Here is a 14,382-nt window from a genome sequence, read left to right on the forward strand (position 1 = left end):
CGCTGAAATCTGCTCTTTGGAACATCTAAACAGCCCTTTGGAACATCTAAACAGCTCTTTGGAACGCCCAGGCAGCTCTTTGGAACACCCAAGAAGGTCTTTGGGACATCCAAGGAGCTCTTCGGGACATCCAAGCTGCTCTTTGGAATATCCAAGGAGCTTTCTGGTTCCCACCAGACCTCCCCAAAGGTTCATCCTGAGGGGTTACAGAGCTCAGAATGTGGGAGGTGATGCCGTAGGATTTAGCTTTTGTATTTTTCAGACTCTGTGCTGCTTTAGTGGGTGGGTCTGGGCTCCATATCAGGGGATGGTGAGCTCTCTGCACAGAGCAGGGAGACAAAACAATTCCTGCTCCAGCTGGGCACCAAGGACAAATGATCCAAATCTCAGCCCAAGAGCACAAACCCCGTGGGCTGGAGAGAGAAAAACAAGCAGGATGGGAGTGCAGGGGCTGAGCTGGAATTGGACAATTAACTCCAATGTGATCTGCTGCCACCTCTGCCCTGGGACATCCCACTGGAGTTTTGGGTGGAGAACAGGAGATTTGATCTGCTGCCGCCTCCGTCGGGCGCTTCCCACCCTCTCCCAGGGGAAATGTCAATTTTAGCGACAAATAAAAGCTGAACCTTCCAACAACTCACCAGCTCTCTTAATCCTCTTCCTCTCCTTCAGCTGGTAGGGCTTGTGGTCGTGGGACAGGGGGATGGCATTGCCATCCTTGTCGCAGAGCACGCCCCGCGAGTCGCCCACGTTGGCCACGGTCAGCTCCTTGTCGGACAGGAGGGCGATCAGACACGTGGTGCCTGCAGGAACACCAGGGTGGGAGGCAGAGAACCACGGGGGGTGGTTTTAGATGTGAAAAAAAAAAAAAAAATCATATTTCTGCCATGAAATGGATATTTCTGATCAGCAGGAATTCCTGTGGCGGAATGCCAGGATGGTTGAGGGGGGGAAAGACTTCCAAGACTGGGGAGTCCCAGCTGTGACCCCCCGAGCACTGAGCCCGCCTCAAAATGGGAGGAATGTTTCCCATTTTCCATTTCTCATCTCCTTTCCAGTTCCCATCTCCCCCTTCCTGCCCCCCTCGCCCAAAACCAGCAAATACCAGCTAAAAAACCCAATTCTGGGGCTGGCTCCTGGCTCTGGATGCAATCCCAAATATCAATATCTCCAGGACTGCTTGTCAGCAGGGAAAAATGAATTCCATCTCTTTTTTTTTTTGTTGTGCAGTAATGAAACTCAATTTTTTCAGGACTCCTGGGGAAGAAGGGCCATCCATTAAGGAAAAAAAAAAACATTTCCCACAGGACAAAACCACCTCCAGAACCTCCCAGCAGGCTGGAATTCCCTGGAACATTGGAATTAAATGGCAGAATGCTTTTAAATAACCAAAATTGGTCACTGACCACCTCAGATGTTTAAGGACGCTGTAAATCAAAGGAATGGGATTAAGAGCCAGCAAAGCTTTGTTGGGAGAAAATATTCTTGCACAAAATTACCCCAGCCTTAGCGAGTCAAGAATGCCACTTTTTAAACTAAAGGATTTAGAGATTAGGAGAAGATTTGTCCCCATCTGTCACTTTTGGCCTCCTTTCATTTTTTAAAGCTTCCTTACTCAAACCTCACAAAAAAATCTTGCCAGCACTTGACTATTTCCAGACAAACTCATTTTATTTGTAGCTGTGATGGATTGATTTCCTAAAGGGAAAGATTCACAAAAAGAGGGAAAGATCCACATTGGGATGTGGAATCAAGGCTGCATTTTATCAACACTGGATGTTGCCAGAAAGGCCAAATTAACGCCCAAAATTGTGCCAAACCCAGAGCATTTCAGCTTTACTCTGGGAAATGGTGCAGCTGAACTCGACCCACTTTGGGAAACATCCCTGGGGAGGAAGGATTTACCTGGGGGTGCAAAATGCTCCTTCCAAGAGGGATGGGAAAGGTTTCCTGGCTGGAAAAAAATGTGGAAGTGCTTCCCTGTGCACCAGACCCAGGCACAATCAGTGTGGGAGCCCTGGGAGCCCCTCAAACACCTCCTCTGGCAGCTTCCCTGGCTGCCAGCTGCTGGAATTCCACCTGCTCATCATTATTCAGAGCTGAAACCCCGGCAGGGCTCCAGGATGGCTCTGGGTGATCCCTCACATCACCCCTGCCAGACAAAATTGGATTTTCTCCCCTTTCATCACCATCACTTCTATTTTGCCAATTTTGAAGGATTGTTTCCTTCGCTTTTTGTACCCCACCAGCAGCTGGAGTTCCTCATTCAGTTGATTTTTCTGGGGGAAAAAAAAAAGCCAAAATAGGGAAAATGTCACCACCAAGGGCTGGAGCACCCAGGATCACCAGCAGCTGCTGTGATTATATTTAAGTGCCCATTTTCTGTGCTTTGCTCACAAGCAGCTCTCGTTCCAAGGGCAGGTAGAGCCATTTCTGCCTTTCCCATAAATAAGGGACACAATTAGGAGGATGAGGGGCTCCACTGCTGTGTTTTCATCTCTGATCAAGCTGGAATTTTGGGCTTTCATTTACAGCTGTGCTGCTGGGAATTTTCTAAACCGGTTATTACAGAGCTTCTCATTTCCACATGATTTTTGCTGGATGAGATCAATCCCCAAAGATGTGTTTCAAGCAGTTTTAATCTTTATTTTTTGCCATACGAACACTGAGATTTCCGTAAAGGAAAAAGCTTTCTTTTCCTTCTGACAGGAATCAGTAATTCCCCTGCATTTTCTCCTCCCTAACAAACTCCTTTAAATGAAAATAAGTGGAGAGGAGCTGGAGTGACCAAACTAAGGGAAAAAAAAAATAAATTACAGGATTTTGGGAAATTCTGTGTGAGAAAAGATCAACAGAGGTGACAGAAAGCAAAAAAATTTTGAAGCTTATTTTTTATGTACCATTGAAAGCAAGCCATATGTGATGAAAAAGATATTTTTCACCCTCACTTGACCTCTGCTGGCCCTTGAGAGCCCACAAGCCAAGCCCCTGGAGTGAGGTGTATTTTCCAGAGGGATCTAAAAGCTGGAAGGCATTTCTGATTGCTTGAAAAGAAAATGCTAGGAAAAGTGTCAGATCTGCAAACTGGGAGTTCACTGTTAAAAAAGCCCCCAAAACTGCCTGGGTTTGGCTGCCCATGGCCTCGTGTCAGCTTTAAAAATCAGCTTTTGTGCCTGCCCAGTGCTGGGAATGCCCAAAAATCAGGAATTTGTGAAGGAGAAAAGAGCAAAAACCAGGGGGTAGCAACAGAGAGACCCAGGAGATGCATCAGCAGCAGCCTGGCTACAGAAAAAACAAATATTTCACCAAAATGGGGATAAAAGCTGAACCTGCACAAGGGGTTTGGGAGAAAACTGCAAATGAACAATTTTTTGGGGCAGAAAAATGAGAATTCTAAGGAATCATTGCAGGAGGAATAAACGTTTCACAAAAACGACACAAGAGTTCAAGGGGTTTGGGGAAGGACTGAAAATGAGCAATGTTTTGCACAGAAAAATGAGAATTCTAAGGAACCACTTCAGGAGGGACAAATATTTTACAAAAACGAGGACAATAGTCGAACCTGCACAAGGGGTTTGGGGAAGGACTGAAAATGAGCCATTTTTTTTGGAGCAGTAAAATAAGAATTCTAAGGATCCACTTCAGAAGGAACAAATATTGCACAAAAACAAGGGAAAGACTGAAAATGAAAAAACTTGTGGCAGAAAAATGAGAATTCTAAGGAACCACTTGAGAGGAACAAACATTTCAGAAAAACAAGGAGAAAAGCTGAAGTGGTTTGTGGAAGGACTGAAAATGATCATTTTTTTGGCAGTAAAATGAGAATTATGAGGAACCAGTTGAGGAGGAACAAATATTTCAGAAAAAGAAGGAGAAAATTTCAAGGTGTTTGCGGAAGGACTGAAAATGATCCATTTTTGGGGCAGCAAAATGAGAATTATGAGGAGCCACTTGAGGAAGAACAAACGTCTCACAAAAACAAGGAGAAAAGTTCAAGGTGTTTGGGGAAACGAGTGATTTTTGGGGCAGCAAAATGAGAATTGAAGGACTGAAAATGAGCAATGTTTTGCACAGAAAAATGAGAATTCTAAGGAACCACTTCAGGAGGGACAATATTTTACAAAAACGAGGACAAAAGTTGAACCTGCACAAGGGGTTTGGGGAAGGACTGAAAATGAGCAATGTTTTGCACAGAAAAATGAGAATTCTAAGGAACCACTTCAGGAGGGACAATATTTTACAAAAACGAGGACAAAAGTTGAACCTGCACAAGGGGTTTGGGGAAGGACTGAAAATGAGCAATGTTTTGCACAGAAAAATGAGAATTCTAAGGAACCACTTCAGGAGGGACAATATTTTACAAAAACGAGGACAAAAGTTGAACCTGCACAAGGGGTTTGGGGAAGGACTGAAAATGAGCAATGTTTTGCACAGAAAAATGAGAATTCTAAGGAACCACTTCAGGAGGGACAATATTTTACAAAAACGAGGACAAAAGTTGAACCTGCACAAGGGGTTTGGGGAAGGACTGAAAATGAGCAATGTTTTGCACAGAAAAATGAGAATTCTAAGGAACCACTTCAGGAGGGACAATATTTTACAAAAACGAGGACAAAAGTTGAACCTGCACAAGGGGTTTGGGGAAGGACTGAAAATGAGCAATGTTTTGCACAGAAAAATGAGAATTCTAAGGAACCACTTCAGGAGGGACAATATTTTACAAAAACGAGGACAAAAGTTGAACCTGCACAAGGGGTTTGGGGAAGGACTGAAAATGAGCAATGTTTTGCACAGAAAAATGAGAATTCTAAGGAACCACTTCAGGAGGGACAATATTTTACAAAAACGAGGACAAAAGTTGAACCTGCACAAGGGGTTTGGGGAAGGACTGAAAATGAGCAATGTTTTGCACAGAAAAATGAGAATTCTAAGGAACCACTTCAGGAGGGACAATATTTTACAAAAACGAGGACAAAAGTTGAACCTGCACAAGGGGTTTGGGGAAGGACTGAAAATGAGCCATTTTTTTTGGAGCAGTAAAATAAGAATTCTAAGGATCCACTTCAGAAGGAACAAATATTGCACAAAAACAAGGGAAAGACTGAAAATGAAAAAACTTGTGGCAGAAAAATGAGAATTCTAAGGAACCACTTGAGAGGAACAAACATTTCAGAAAAACAAGGAGAAAAGCTGAAGTGGTTTGTGGAAGGACTGAAAATGATCATTTTTTTGGCAGTAAAATGAGAATTATGAGGAACCAGTTGAGGAGGAACAAATATTTCAGGAAAAGAAGGAGAAAATTTCAAGGTGTTTGCGGAAGGACTGAAAATGATCCATTTTTGGGGCAGCAAAATGAGAATTATGAGGAGCCACTTGAGGAAGAACAAACGTCTCACAAAAACAAGGAGAACAAAATGAAAATTGTGAGGAACCACTTGAGGAGGAACAACCATTTCAGAAAAACAAGGAGAAAAGTTCAAGGTGTTTGGGGAAGGACTGAAGGTGACCCATTTTTGGCAGCAAAATGAGGATTGTGAGAAGCCACTTTGGGAAGAACAAACATCTCACAAAAACAAGGAGAAAACTGAAGGGGCTTGGGGAAGGACTGAAGGTGACCCATTTTTGGCAGCAAAATGAGGATTGTGAGGAACCAGTTGAGGAGGAGCAACCATCTCACAAAAACAAGGAGAAAACTGAAGGGGTTTGGGGAAGGACTGAAAGTGACTCATTTTTGGGGCAGTGAAATGAGATTTGTGAGGAGCCACTTGAGGAAGAACAAACATCTCACAAAAACAAGGAGAAAAGTTCAAGGTGTTTGGGGAAGGACTGAAAATGACCCATTTTTTGGCAGAAATATGAGAATTATGAGGAGCCACCTGAGGAAGAACAAACATGTCACAAAAACAAGGAGAAAAGTTCAAGGTGTTTGGGGAAGGACTGAAAATGACCCATTTTTGGCAGCGAAATGAGAATTATGAGGAGCCACTTGAGAAGAAACAACCATTTCACAAAAACAAGGAGAAAACTGAAGGGGTTTGGGGAAGGACTGAAAATGACCCATTTTTGGCAGCGAAATGAGGATTGCGAAGAGCCCAGGCGTACCTGCCTCGTCGTAGGACACGGTGAGCTTCTCCAGCATCTCCCTGTCGATGGAGAGGATCTGCTGCTCCAGGATGCTCTGGTAGGACAGCACGCTGTTCTCCTTGTCCCTCTCGTAGTCCTGCAGGTGCTGCTTCAGCACCTCGGGCAGCCGCGCCTTCACGTACTCCGCTGCGGACTGCGGCACAGAGCGGCGGCGTTAACCCGCGGCGTTAATTGCCATTAATTGGCACCCAGCAGATCCCCCCCATCCCCAGATGCGCACCCACAGCAGCACAGGTCTTTGAAAATTTATACTGAAATTTATATTAAATCTGAAATTTATATTAAATTTATACTAAATTTATACTGAAATTTATATTAAATTTATACTAAATTTATACTGAAATTTATATTAAATTTATACTGAAATCTATATTAAATTTATACTGAAATTTATATTAAATTTAATATAAATTTCAGTATATATTTAATATAGATTTCAGTATAAATTTAATATAAATTTCAGTATAAATTTAATATAGATTTCAGTATAAATTTAATATAAATTTCAGTATAAATTTAGTATAAATTTAATATAAATTTTAGTATAAATTTATATTAAATTTAATATAAATTTATACTAAAATTTATATTAAATTTATACCAAATTTATACTAAAATTTACATTAAATTTATACTAAAATGTATACTAAATGTATACTAAATTTATATTAAATTTATACCAAATTTATATTAAATTTACTAAATTTATACTAAAATTTATATTAAATTTATACCAAATTTATACTAAAATTTATATTAAATTTATACTAAATTTTAAAGCATCACGTGGAAAAGCGGAGTAAAATTTAATGTGCTTATTCTGAATTTTTATTCTAAATTTTTAAGGACAAACTGGCAAAGCAGAATCAAATTTAATGCGTTTATTCTAAATTTTTTTTTATACTAAATTTTAAAGCATCACATGGCAAAGGGAAATCAAATTCAATGTATTTATTCTAAATTTTTAAGGACAAACTGGCAAAGCAGAATCAAATTTAATGCGTTTATTCTAAATTTTTTTTTATACTAAATTTTAAAGCATCACATGGCAAAGGGAAATCAAATTCAATGTATTTATTCTAAATTTTTAAGGACAAACTGGCAAAGTGGAATTAAATTAAATGTGTTTATTCTAAATTTTTATTCTAAATTTTTGAGCACCAATTGGCAAAGCGGAATCAAAATTAATATGTTTATTCGAAATTTTTATTTTATATTTTAAAACAAACTGGCAAAGTAGAATCAAATTTAATGTGTTTATTCTAAATTTTTATTGTAGATTTTAAAGCATCCTGTGGTGAAGAAGAATGAAATTCAATGTGTTTATTCTGAATTTTTATTCGAAATTTTAAAGCACCACGTGGCAAAGTGAAATCAAGTTTAATACGTTTATTCTAAATTTTAAAGCACAAAGCCACAGAGCGGAATCAGATTTAATGTGTTTATTCTAGATTTTAAAGCACCACGTGGCAGAGCAGGATCAAATTCAATGTGTTTATTCTAAATTTTTATTCTAAATTTTAAAGCGCCGCGTGACAAAGAGAAATCAAATTTAACGTGTTTACTCTAAATCTTAAATCACCACGTGGCAAGGTGATATAAAATTTAATGTGTTTATTCTGACTTTTAAAGCACTGCGTGGCAGAGCAGAAACAAATTTAATCTGTGGGTTTTTTTTTTTAAACATTTGAAAGCACGGAGTGGAATCACTGCCCTTGGTACACCACCAAGCCATAAATATTGATACACAAACCCCAAAAAATTCCTTAAATTCCCTGCTCAGGATTGGAGCAGAGGGATTGACACAAGGGGGCACGGTTGGGCTGACGCTGGAGCTGTGGAAAGCTGGAGGAAGGGTGGAGTAAAACCCCTGAGAACATCTGGGAACAGCTGCACTCCTGATTTCCAGCACCACCATCCCTCCCCTTGGGACAGAAAATAGAAATTCCCTTTTTCTGGCAGAGAAATGTAATTTGGTAATTAATTTACCAGCTTTAATTTGGTTTTTTTTTTTCAGCTTTCCCTCCCTGACACAGCAGCAAGGGCTCCGTGCTCCAGTTTTCAAGCAGAAAAAAAAAAAAAATATATATATATATATAAATAAATGATAATAAAGTTGTTTTATTCCAGGTTTGGGAGTGACCAGAAATCCCCCCTGCTCTGCTCCAGGCTCTTCCCAGGGTTGAATTTCATTTTCCAAAGTCAATCAGAGATTAAATTGCAATCTCAAAATATCCCTGGGGTCGTGTTCCACGTTCCTGCACGCTGATCCCAAGTGGCACCAGGGAATTTCTCCTGGAAAACCAAAGGAACTGCCCACAGGAGCACCGGGTAATTAATTAATTATTAATTACCATTACGTTTGAAGAGCTGTTTTTTTCCCAGGAAGGCCAGAAGGCACACTGCACACGGATTATTTTATCCCAAATCCAGGAATTCATGTTTAAGGTGAGAACAGATTTGTTCTCTTGGATTTTTGGGGGGATTTTTGCGCTCCTGGGGAACACCTGAGCTCAGGAATTTGATTTTTCCAGTTTTCCTCCTCATCAGCCCACAGGAAAGAATTCCATGGCCACTTGTGTAAAACTGGAACTCCAGCATCCCCTGGGAATCTGCTTTTCCAGTTTGAAGCAAATTAAATAAAGGATTGACTTTAATACCTTAATTGACTCGAGGGTATTTCGTCCTACCATGGAAAATTAATATTTCATATAGAGAGAATACATTGTAAAATATCTACAATGAAATATACTCGCAGAGATTATTAACCACAAAAATCCCATTTTTCTCTGCTCACTAAAAAGCACCCCCCTGATATAAAAATCCCACCAGGAATTGCTGAAATCCCTCATTCTTCAGCAACCTGAACCCAAATTTGCCCACAGTTTTTAACTGATGGGGAAAAAAAAAAACCAAAAAACATCCAAAGCAAATTTTCCTTTTGTAAATGATGCTGAATTTTGCACTTTTGGCTTTTTCTGGGAGCTGCTCTGTACAGGGGGGGAGGAAAGTTCTAAAATGTCCATTGTGGGACAATGTGTTCAATTCCCTTTCCTTTCCCAAGAGAATTTTTCCTCTTAACACCAAATTTTGGTGCATTAAGTTATTTGCAGATGCTCCCCCAGCAAATGAGTGCAATTCCTCTGGATTTATCAATTATTTGTCGATAATTCCATCAAAGATCAGAGAAGTCTCAGGACAATTTTCCAAGTGAACACACCAAGTCAACAATTTCTGTTTATCCTGAATGGGCACAGACTGAAATGCAGGATATTCCATTGAAACTTAAATAAAAAGGGTTTTTTTTTTCTGGTCAAACAGGGTGTCCTGAGAGGTTGTGGAGTCGCCAAATTTCCCACATTTGATATGGAAATAAAAAATCCCAGCTGGGCTGGGTTATCCCACCCTGAACATTTGCTCTGACAACCACACACACCCCCCCCCAAAATTAAGAATATCAGGAATAATGAGAGCACAGGAATTATTCCTGCGGCAAAAAGAAAAGCATCAGCATTTAAACTGCACGTACACAAACCCTGAATCTCAATTAGAAAGTCAATCATTGCCTATTTTAGGAGAAAAATCAGGATTAGTGGGGAGATGGAAGTGCAAATGAGGCCCGGAGCAGGAGCTTGGTGCAATTCCTGGCAGCTCTGACACACGGGGAGCTGGAGCTGCTTCAGGGGGGATGGATCCCACAAAAACGGGAGAGGCACAGACACAATAATTCCGACCAACAGCACCAGGAAAGGACCTTCATGTCTAATATTTGAATTTACCAAAGGGCAGGGTTTAGTACATGGCACAAAGCAAAATGGGTGAGATCGAAGTGCTAGAAAAAAAAATTAAGGGATGTCGAGGTTTCACCTGATTTTGATGCTAATTGGGTGGAACTATTAACAGAGATGAGCTGAGTATGGAATGGAGGTCTGTAAAAAAATAGGTTTTAAATGCCTGAAAAGACTTGGCCATTACCAGGTAACAATGCAGAAAACCCCAGGTCCCAAATTACAATTTTTTTCCCTAAATTTTGTGAGCAGGGATTGCATTTGAAGGCCAGCCAGGTGCATTTCACCCAAGCAGGATTAACTGTACGATTTTTTTATGTCCCTGTAATCAAATCTAAGCAAAAGGGATCATTTTTTATATTGGCATAAACAGGCAGAAGAGAGAAGAAGAGCAATAACCCTAAAAATAATGCTCAGAGTGTCATAAGCCCTCTGCATTTACACAGGTGTTGAACTGCTCATTTTTTGATACAGCAAAATGCTGCATTTTGGATTTTACTGAGCTCATCAAGTTCAACACTGAAGGTAAAAAAAAAAAAATAAAAGGAGGTTTGCAAAATGACTCAACTTGAAATGCCATTTCCAACTCTGTAACCCTGCATCAACGCAGCCCCTGAACTGAAAGCTTTTATTAGGAATTAAAATGCCTTAAAACTACTCCAGGGGATTTCCACAGGTGTCTCTGTGCAGAAGCTTTTCCAAAGAGCAGGTTGTTTTTTTTTTTTTTTAAGTGAAAAACCAGTTTTACCAGAAGCCTTTCATTCTGCTCCTGTAGTTGAGGGAAAAAAATGTATTTATAGCCTATTAGAGTCAATTAAAGAGCAAGAAGCATTCATCTTTCCCTGCCATTGTTCTCTCCCTCCCAGCACTGAGGGAGAGCAGTGGAATATTTCAGCCTAAATGGTCTCTCCTGATTTAGAGACCTCACTTTGTGCCAAGCAGAAACCAAGAAGGGGAAGATTCCGTCTGGGTGAGTTACACAGGAGACCAAAAAAAAAATAATAATAATAAAAAAATCTGTTTTCACCTGCTTAGAATTTCAGCAGCGCTCACCAGCTGGTCACAAACCTGTCTCCCCCTCTTCCCAGCACCTCTAAGTGGAATATTTCTGTAATTCCTTCCAGCACAGCCCCAAGGCTCAGCAAGCAGCAAACACACAGGAATTCTCAAATAACAGCAGAGTGTTAATGTATAAAATATTATCATTTTGCCTTTCCCAGCTAGAAATCCCCTGAGGGAAGCAGGAAAGCTCCTGGAGCAGGAGATGTTGTCCCTTGGGGCCCTGATAAGGATTTTCCATGAGATAAATACAATGCTGGGAGCAATCCTTAAGCTCCTGTTGAAGTCTGACCTTAAAAAGTTCTCTATTAAGAAATCCCATTAATAATTAGCCTGGTGTTCCACCCAAAGCTGTGAGGAGGAGGAGATGAGATGAGATAAAACCTTCTGGGGAGCCTCAGGGCTCATCCCAGAGGGACCCAGGAATGGAGACACCGCTGGGACGTGGCCCTGTCCCTTCCAGCTGGGACAAACCCTGCCCACAAAGAGTTAACAGGCAAAAGCTGCAATCCCATTTCCCTCCAGGAATTAAAATTTCTGAGGGGAACAACTGCAGATTCGATGAGCTCTGGTTAAATGTAATTGTGGTTATTTTCTGAGGTGCTCCCCTCCCTTTGGGTTTGAAAAATCCATGGTATTGACCCGGATCATGAGCTGGAGGCAGCCAGGAAAGCTGGAACAAGGAGCAAGGAAGTCAACAAGATCTGGGATGGAAAAATGAGAAATTCTGTTCTCCCTGTGCCCAGCAGGGACAGGGTGACACTGCGGGGGCACACGTGTGATCCATGAAATCCCAATTATTTTCCATTTCCCAGTCAGGAAAGCACTTGGACAAGCCACATTCCTGGTCCCTGTAAAACTAATCCAGAATAAAGCAAACTTTTGTGTCCTCTCCTGGAACAGCAGGCTGCCAGGAAAAGAGATTTTTGGGATCATGTGGGTGATAAGCAGCTGAAACACGAGATTGTGGCACAACTTAGTGCTTAAAAAGGCTCCTGGAATCCCGAGGTGTACAAACAGTGGGGTAATAATGATTGACTGGGAATTGTTCATGGAAAACCCTGCTTGTTGCACCTGGAATTTGAGAATTGAGAGAGTATCTGAGGGTTTAAGAAAACAATAAAAAAAGGGGGAAATTTCTTTTAAAAGGTATTTTTTTTTTTTTCCCAGAGAAGGAAAAACTGATGAGCTGAGAGAGGTGAGGATGTGAAGGCTCAGATTGCAGTGACACATCTCCTTTTCCTAAAAACAGGAGGAATCAGAGAAATTTCAGGGACACCAGTGACCGAGGCAAATAAAGGATGGATCTCAGGATCCCACCCTGCTACAGAGTGACTGCCCTGGAATTCTGAAGGACCCAGAAACTCCCATTAAATAAAACACCTCCTTCAGGAGGAACAGACAAACCTTCCAGAGTGGACAGAATTGATGTCACAGAGTAATTATATAAAGCACTTAATTAAATGGCAGAGGCTCAAAGACAGGGACTTCATTAAATAGAACAGCAGCCAATTTGAATCCATAAATAGTTCCCAAAGCCTGTTCCTTTTCTGGAGGCATTTCACAACACAAACCCTGAGAGCTGCACCCTGGAGAGCAGGAGGGACATAAATCAGGCCCCAGTCAGGACAAACACCAGTGCTTGGATGTTATTCCTTCTTCCCTCCACAAATGTACACGTGAAAGAATGAAAAAAAGGATTTTTGGGATCAGAACATCCCTGGTTGTTGAGCCCAAAGGCAGGTGGGGAGCGGGGAATGGTCTGGAGGGGTTTTTGTTCATATTCCTCAAGTCCTGGAGCAGTTCATTCCAAAAGATGGGAGAACAAGGAGGGAGGAGGCAGATGCAGGAGAAAAGAAGGGATAGATACTGATGGGAGAACAGTGAGTGGAGTGGAATAATCAGGAAAAGGAAAGATGAAACCAATTGTCAGTGCTCTGGGCTGGTGCCAAGGTGGGGGTCAGGCACAGGTTGGACTCGATGGTCTTGGAAATCTTCTCCAACCCCAGTGATTCAACACCAGGGAAATCTTTCCAAAAGACTGGGAATCTTTTCCTTTAAATGGCCATATCAGCGGCCATTTGAAGGAAATTTTCCTGAACCACAGTTTAATTAAATAAGATGGTACATAGCCATAGTGTTTCTCCAGCTTGTTAGGGCTGTTAATTGCACTCATTATCAAAGCAGAAGGTCAAGGAGGTTCCCAGCTATTTTCATCTCTGAATGGATGGAGAACGGGGAGCTGAGCAGGGAATGAAGCAGCTGAGGGGGAAAAGGGGAATAAACAGTGAGCTGAGACCCTCTGGGTGACATCAGAGTGTTGTAACCATAACTGAGCAGATTTTATATCTTTTATTTCACCATTTTTAATATCTTTATTCCTGGCCAGGCTGCAGTGCACCCAGACAGGGCCATTCCAAGTGACACCCGTGACCAGGTTTCCTCTCACGGGGACAGCACAAGTCCCTCTCCCAAGGGAGGCTGATTAAATGTCCAAACTGTTTCTTTCCCTTTACTGCTTCACTTTGCAATTTCCTCCTATTTTTAAGAGCAGCCCCAGCAGGGATTAAAGGTCCATGATAGCACGCTATAAAAAACTTCAAAGCAGCAACTGGAAGTGATTCTGCTCCTGCATTAGAAGCTCCTTGAAAAAAGCTCCTGCTCCGAAGAGATAACGGCACAGCTTTGATTTTAAGGCTTTTGTATTGCTTGGAGTGTTTGTATATTAAAGTGACACAGCCTGGAGTTTTCAGATTTCATGGCAAGCCTTGAGACAACAAAAAGCAAACACCTTTTATCGGGAGCGCGGAGCAAAGCAACTCACACAGCCTCATATTCTGGCAACGTTCCCAAAAATATTCAACCTTGCACTTCCAGGAGTTTAAGCAGAAATTTAAACAAACCTGAGCCAAGGTTTCGGAAGGAAAACAAATCTGAAATTCAGAGAAACCCAAGATATCCCAGGGGGTGGCTGGGCTTTCCTGCCTTGGTGGTGAGCAAGGCCTGAGCCAGGTCTGACAGCCTCTGAGGTGGAAGTTGGGGAGATCAAGTTTATTTCCCAGAAAAACAGCTGCTAGAAAATCAATGTTCTGCTGCCACTCAGGCATTGATTTATTATCTCCCAAAATCATTAATATTTCCCCCCAAAGTCTCTGGGCTCTTTGGTGCTGCTCCCTCGCTTCATCCCTCAGGATGGGGGAGCTCTGTGGGGATTCTTCCCCCGCTTGCTCATTATTCCACTGGGATCATTTCCACAGAAATAATCCCACTCCACCAGATTTTCCATCATTTTTCCAGACAGTTTTCCCATATGTTTTGCTGTCACTCAGGCAGTGATTCATCATTTCCCAAAATCATTAATATTTCTCCCCAAAGTCCCTGGGCTCTTTGG

At 41.5% G+C, this 14,382-nt stretch overlaps 1 protein-coding gene across 1 annotated transcript in view; it reads right to left on the reverse strand.

The window, feature by feature from the left end:
- The window catches only part of PPM1L (protein phosphatase, Mg2+/Mn2+ dependent 1L), a 57,739-nt gene that overhangs the window by 1,548 nt on the left and 41,809 nt on the right, over window positions 1–14,382 (reverse strand). Inside the window, exons 2-3 of the mRNA XM_041405777.1 lie at window positions 6,103–6,277; window positions 642–803 (exon numbers count right to left, since the gene is read on the reverse strand). Of these exons, the coding sequence (XP_041261711.1) occupies window positions 642–803; window positions 6,103–6,277 (337 nt within the window). The remainder of the gene's footprint in view (window positions 1–641; window positions 804–6,102; window positions 6,278–14,382) is intronic.

The sequence above is a fragment of the Onychostruthus taczanowskii genome, unplaced genomic scaffold, assembly GCF_017590055.1.
Source record: "Onychostruthus taczanowskii isolate IOZ18803 unplaced genomic scaffold, ASM1759005v1 scaffold24, whole genome shotgun sequence".
Classification (NCBI taxonomy): domain Eukaryota; kingdom Metazoa; phylum Chordata; class Aves; order Passeriformes; family Passeridae; genus Onychostruthus; species Onychostruthus taczanowskii.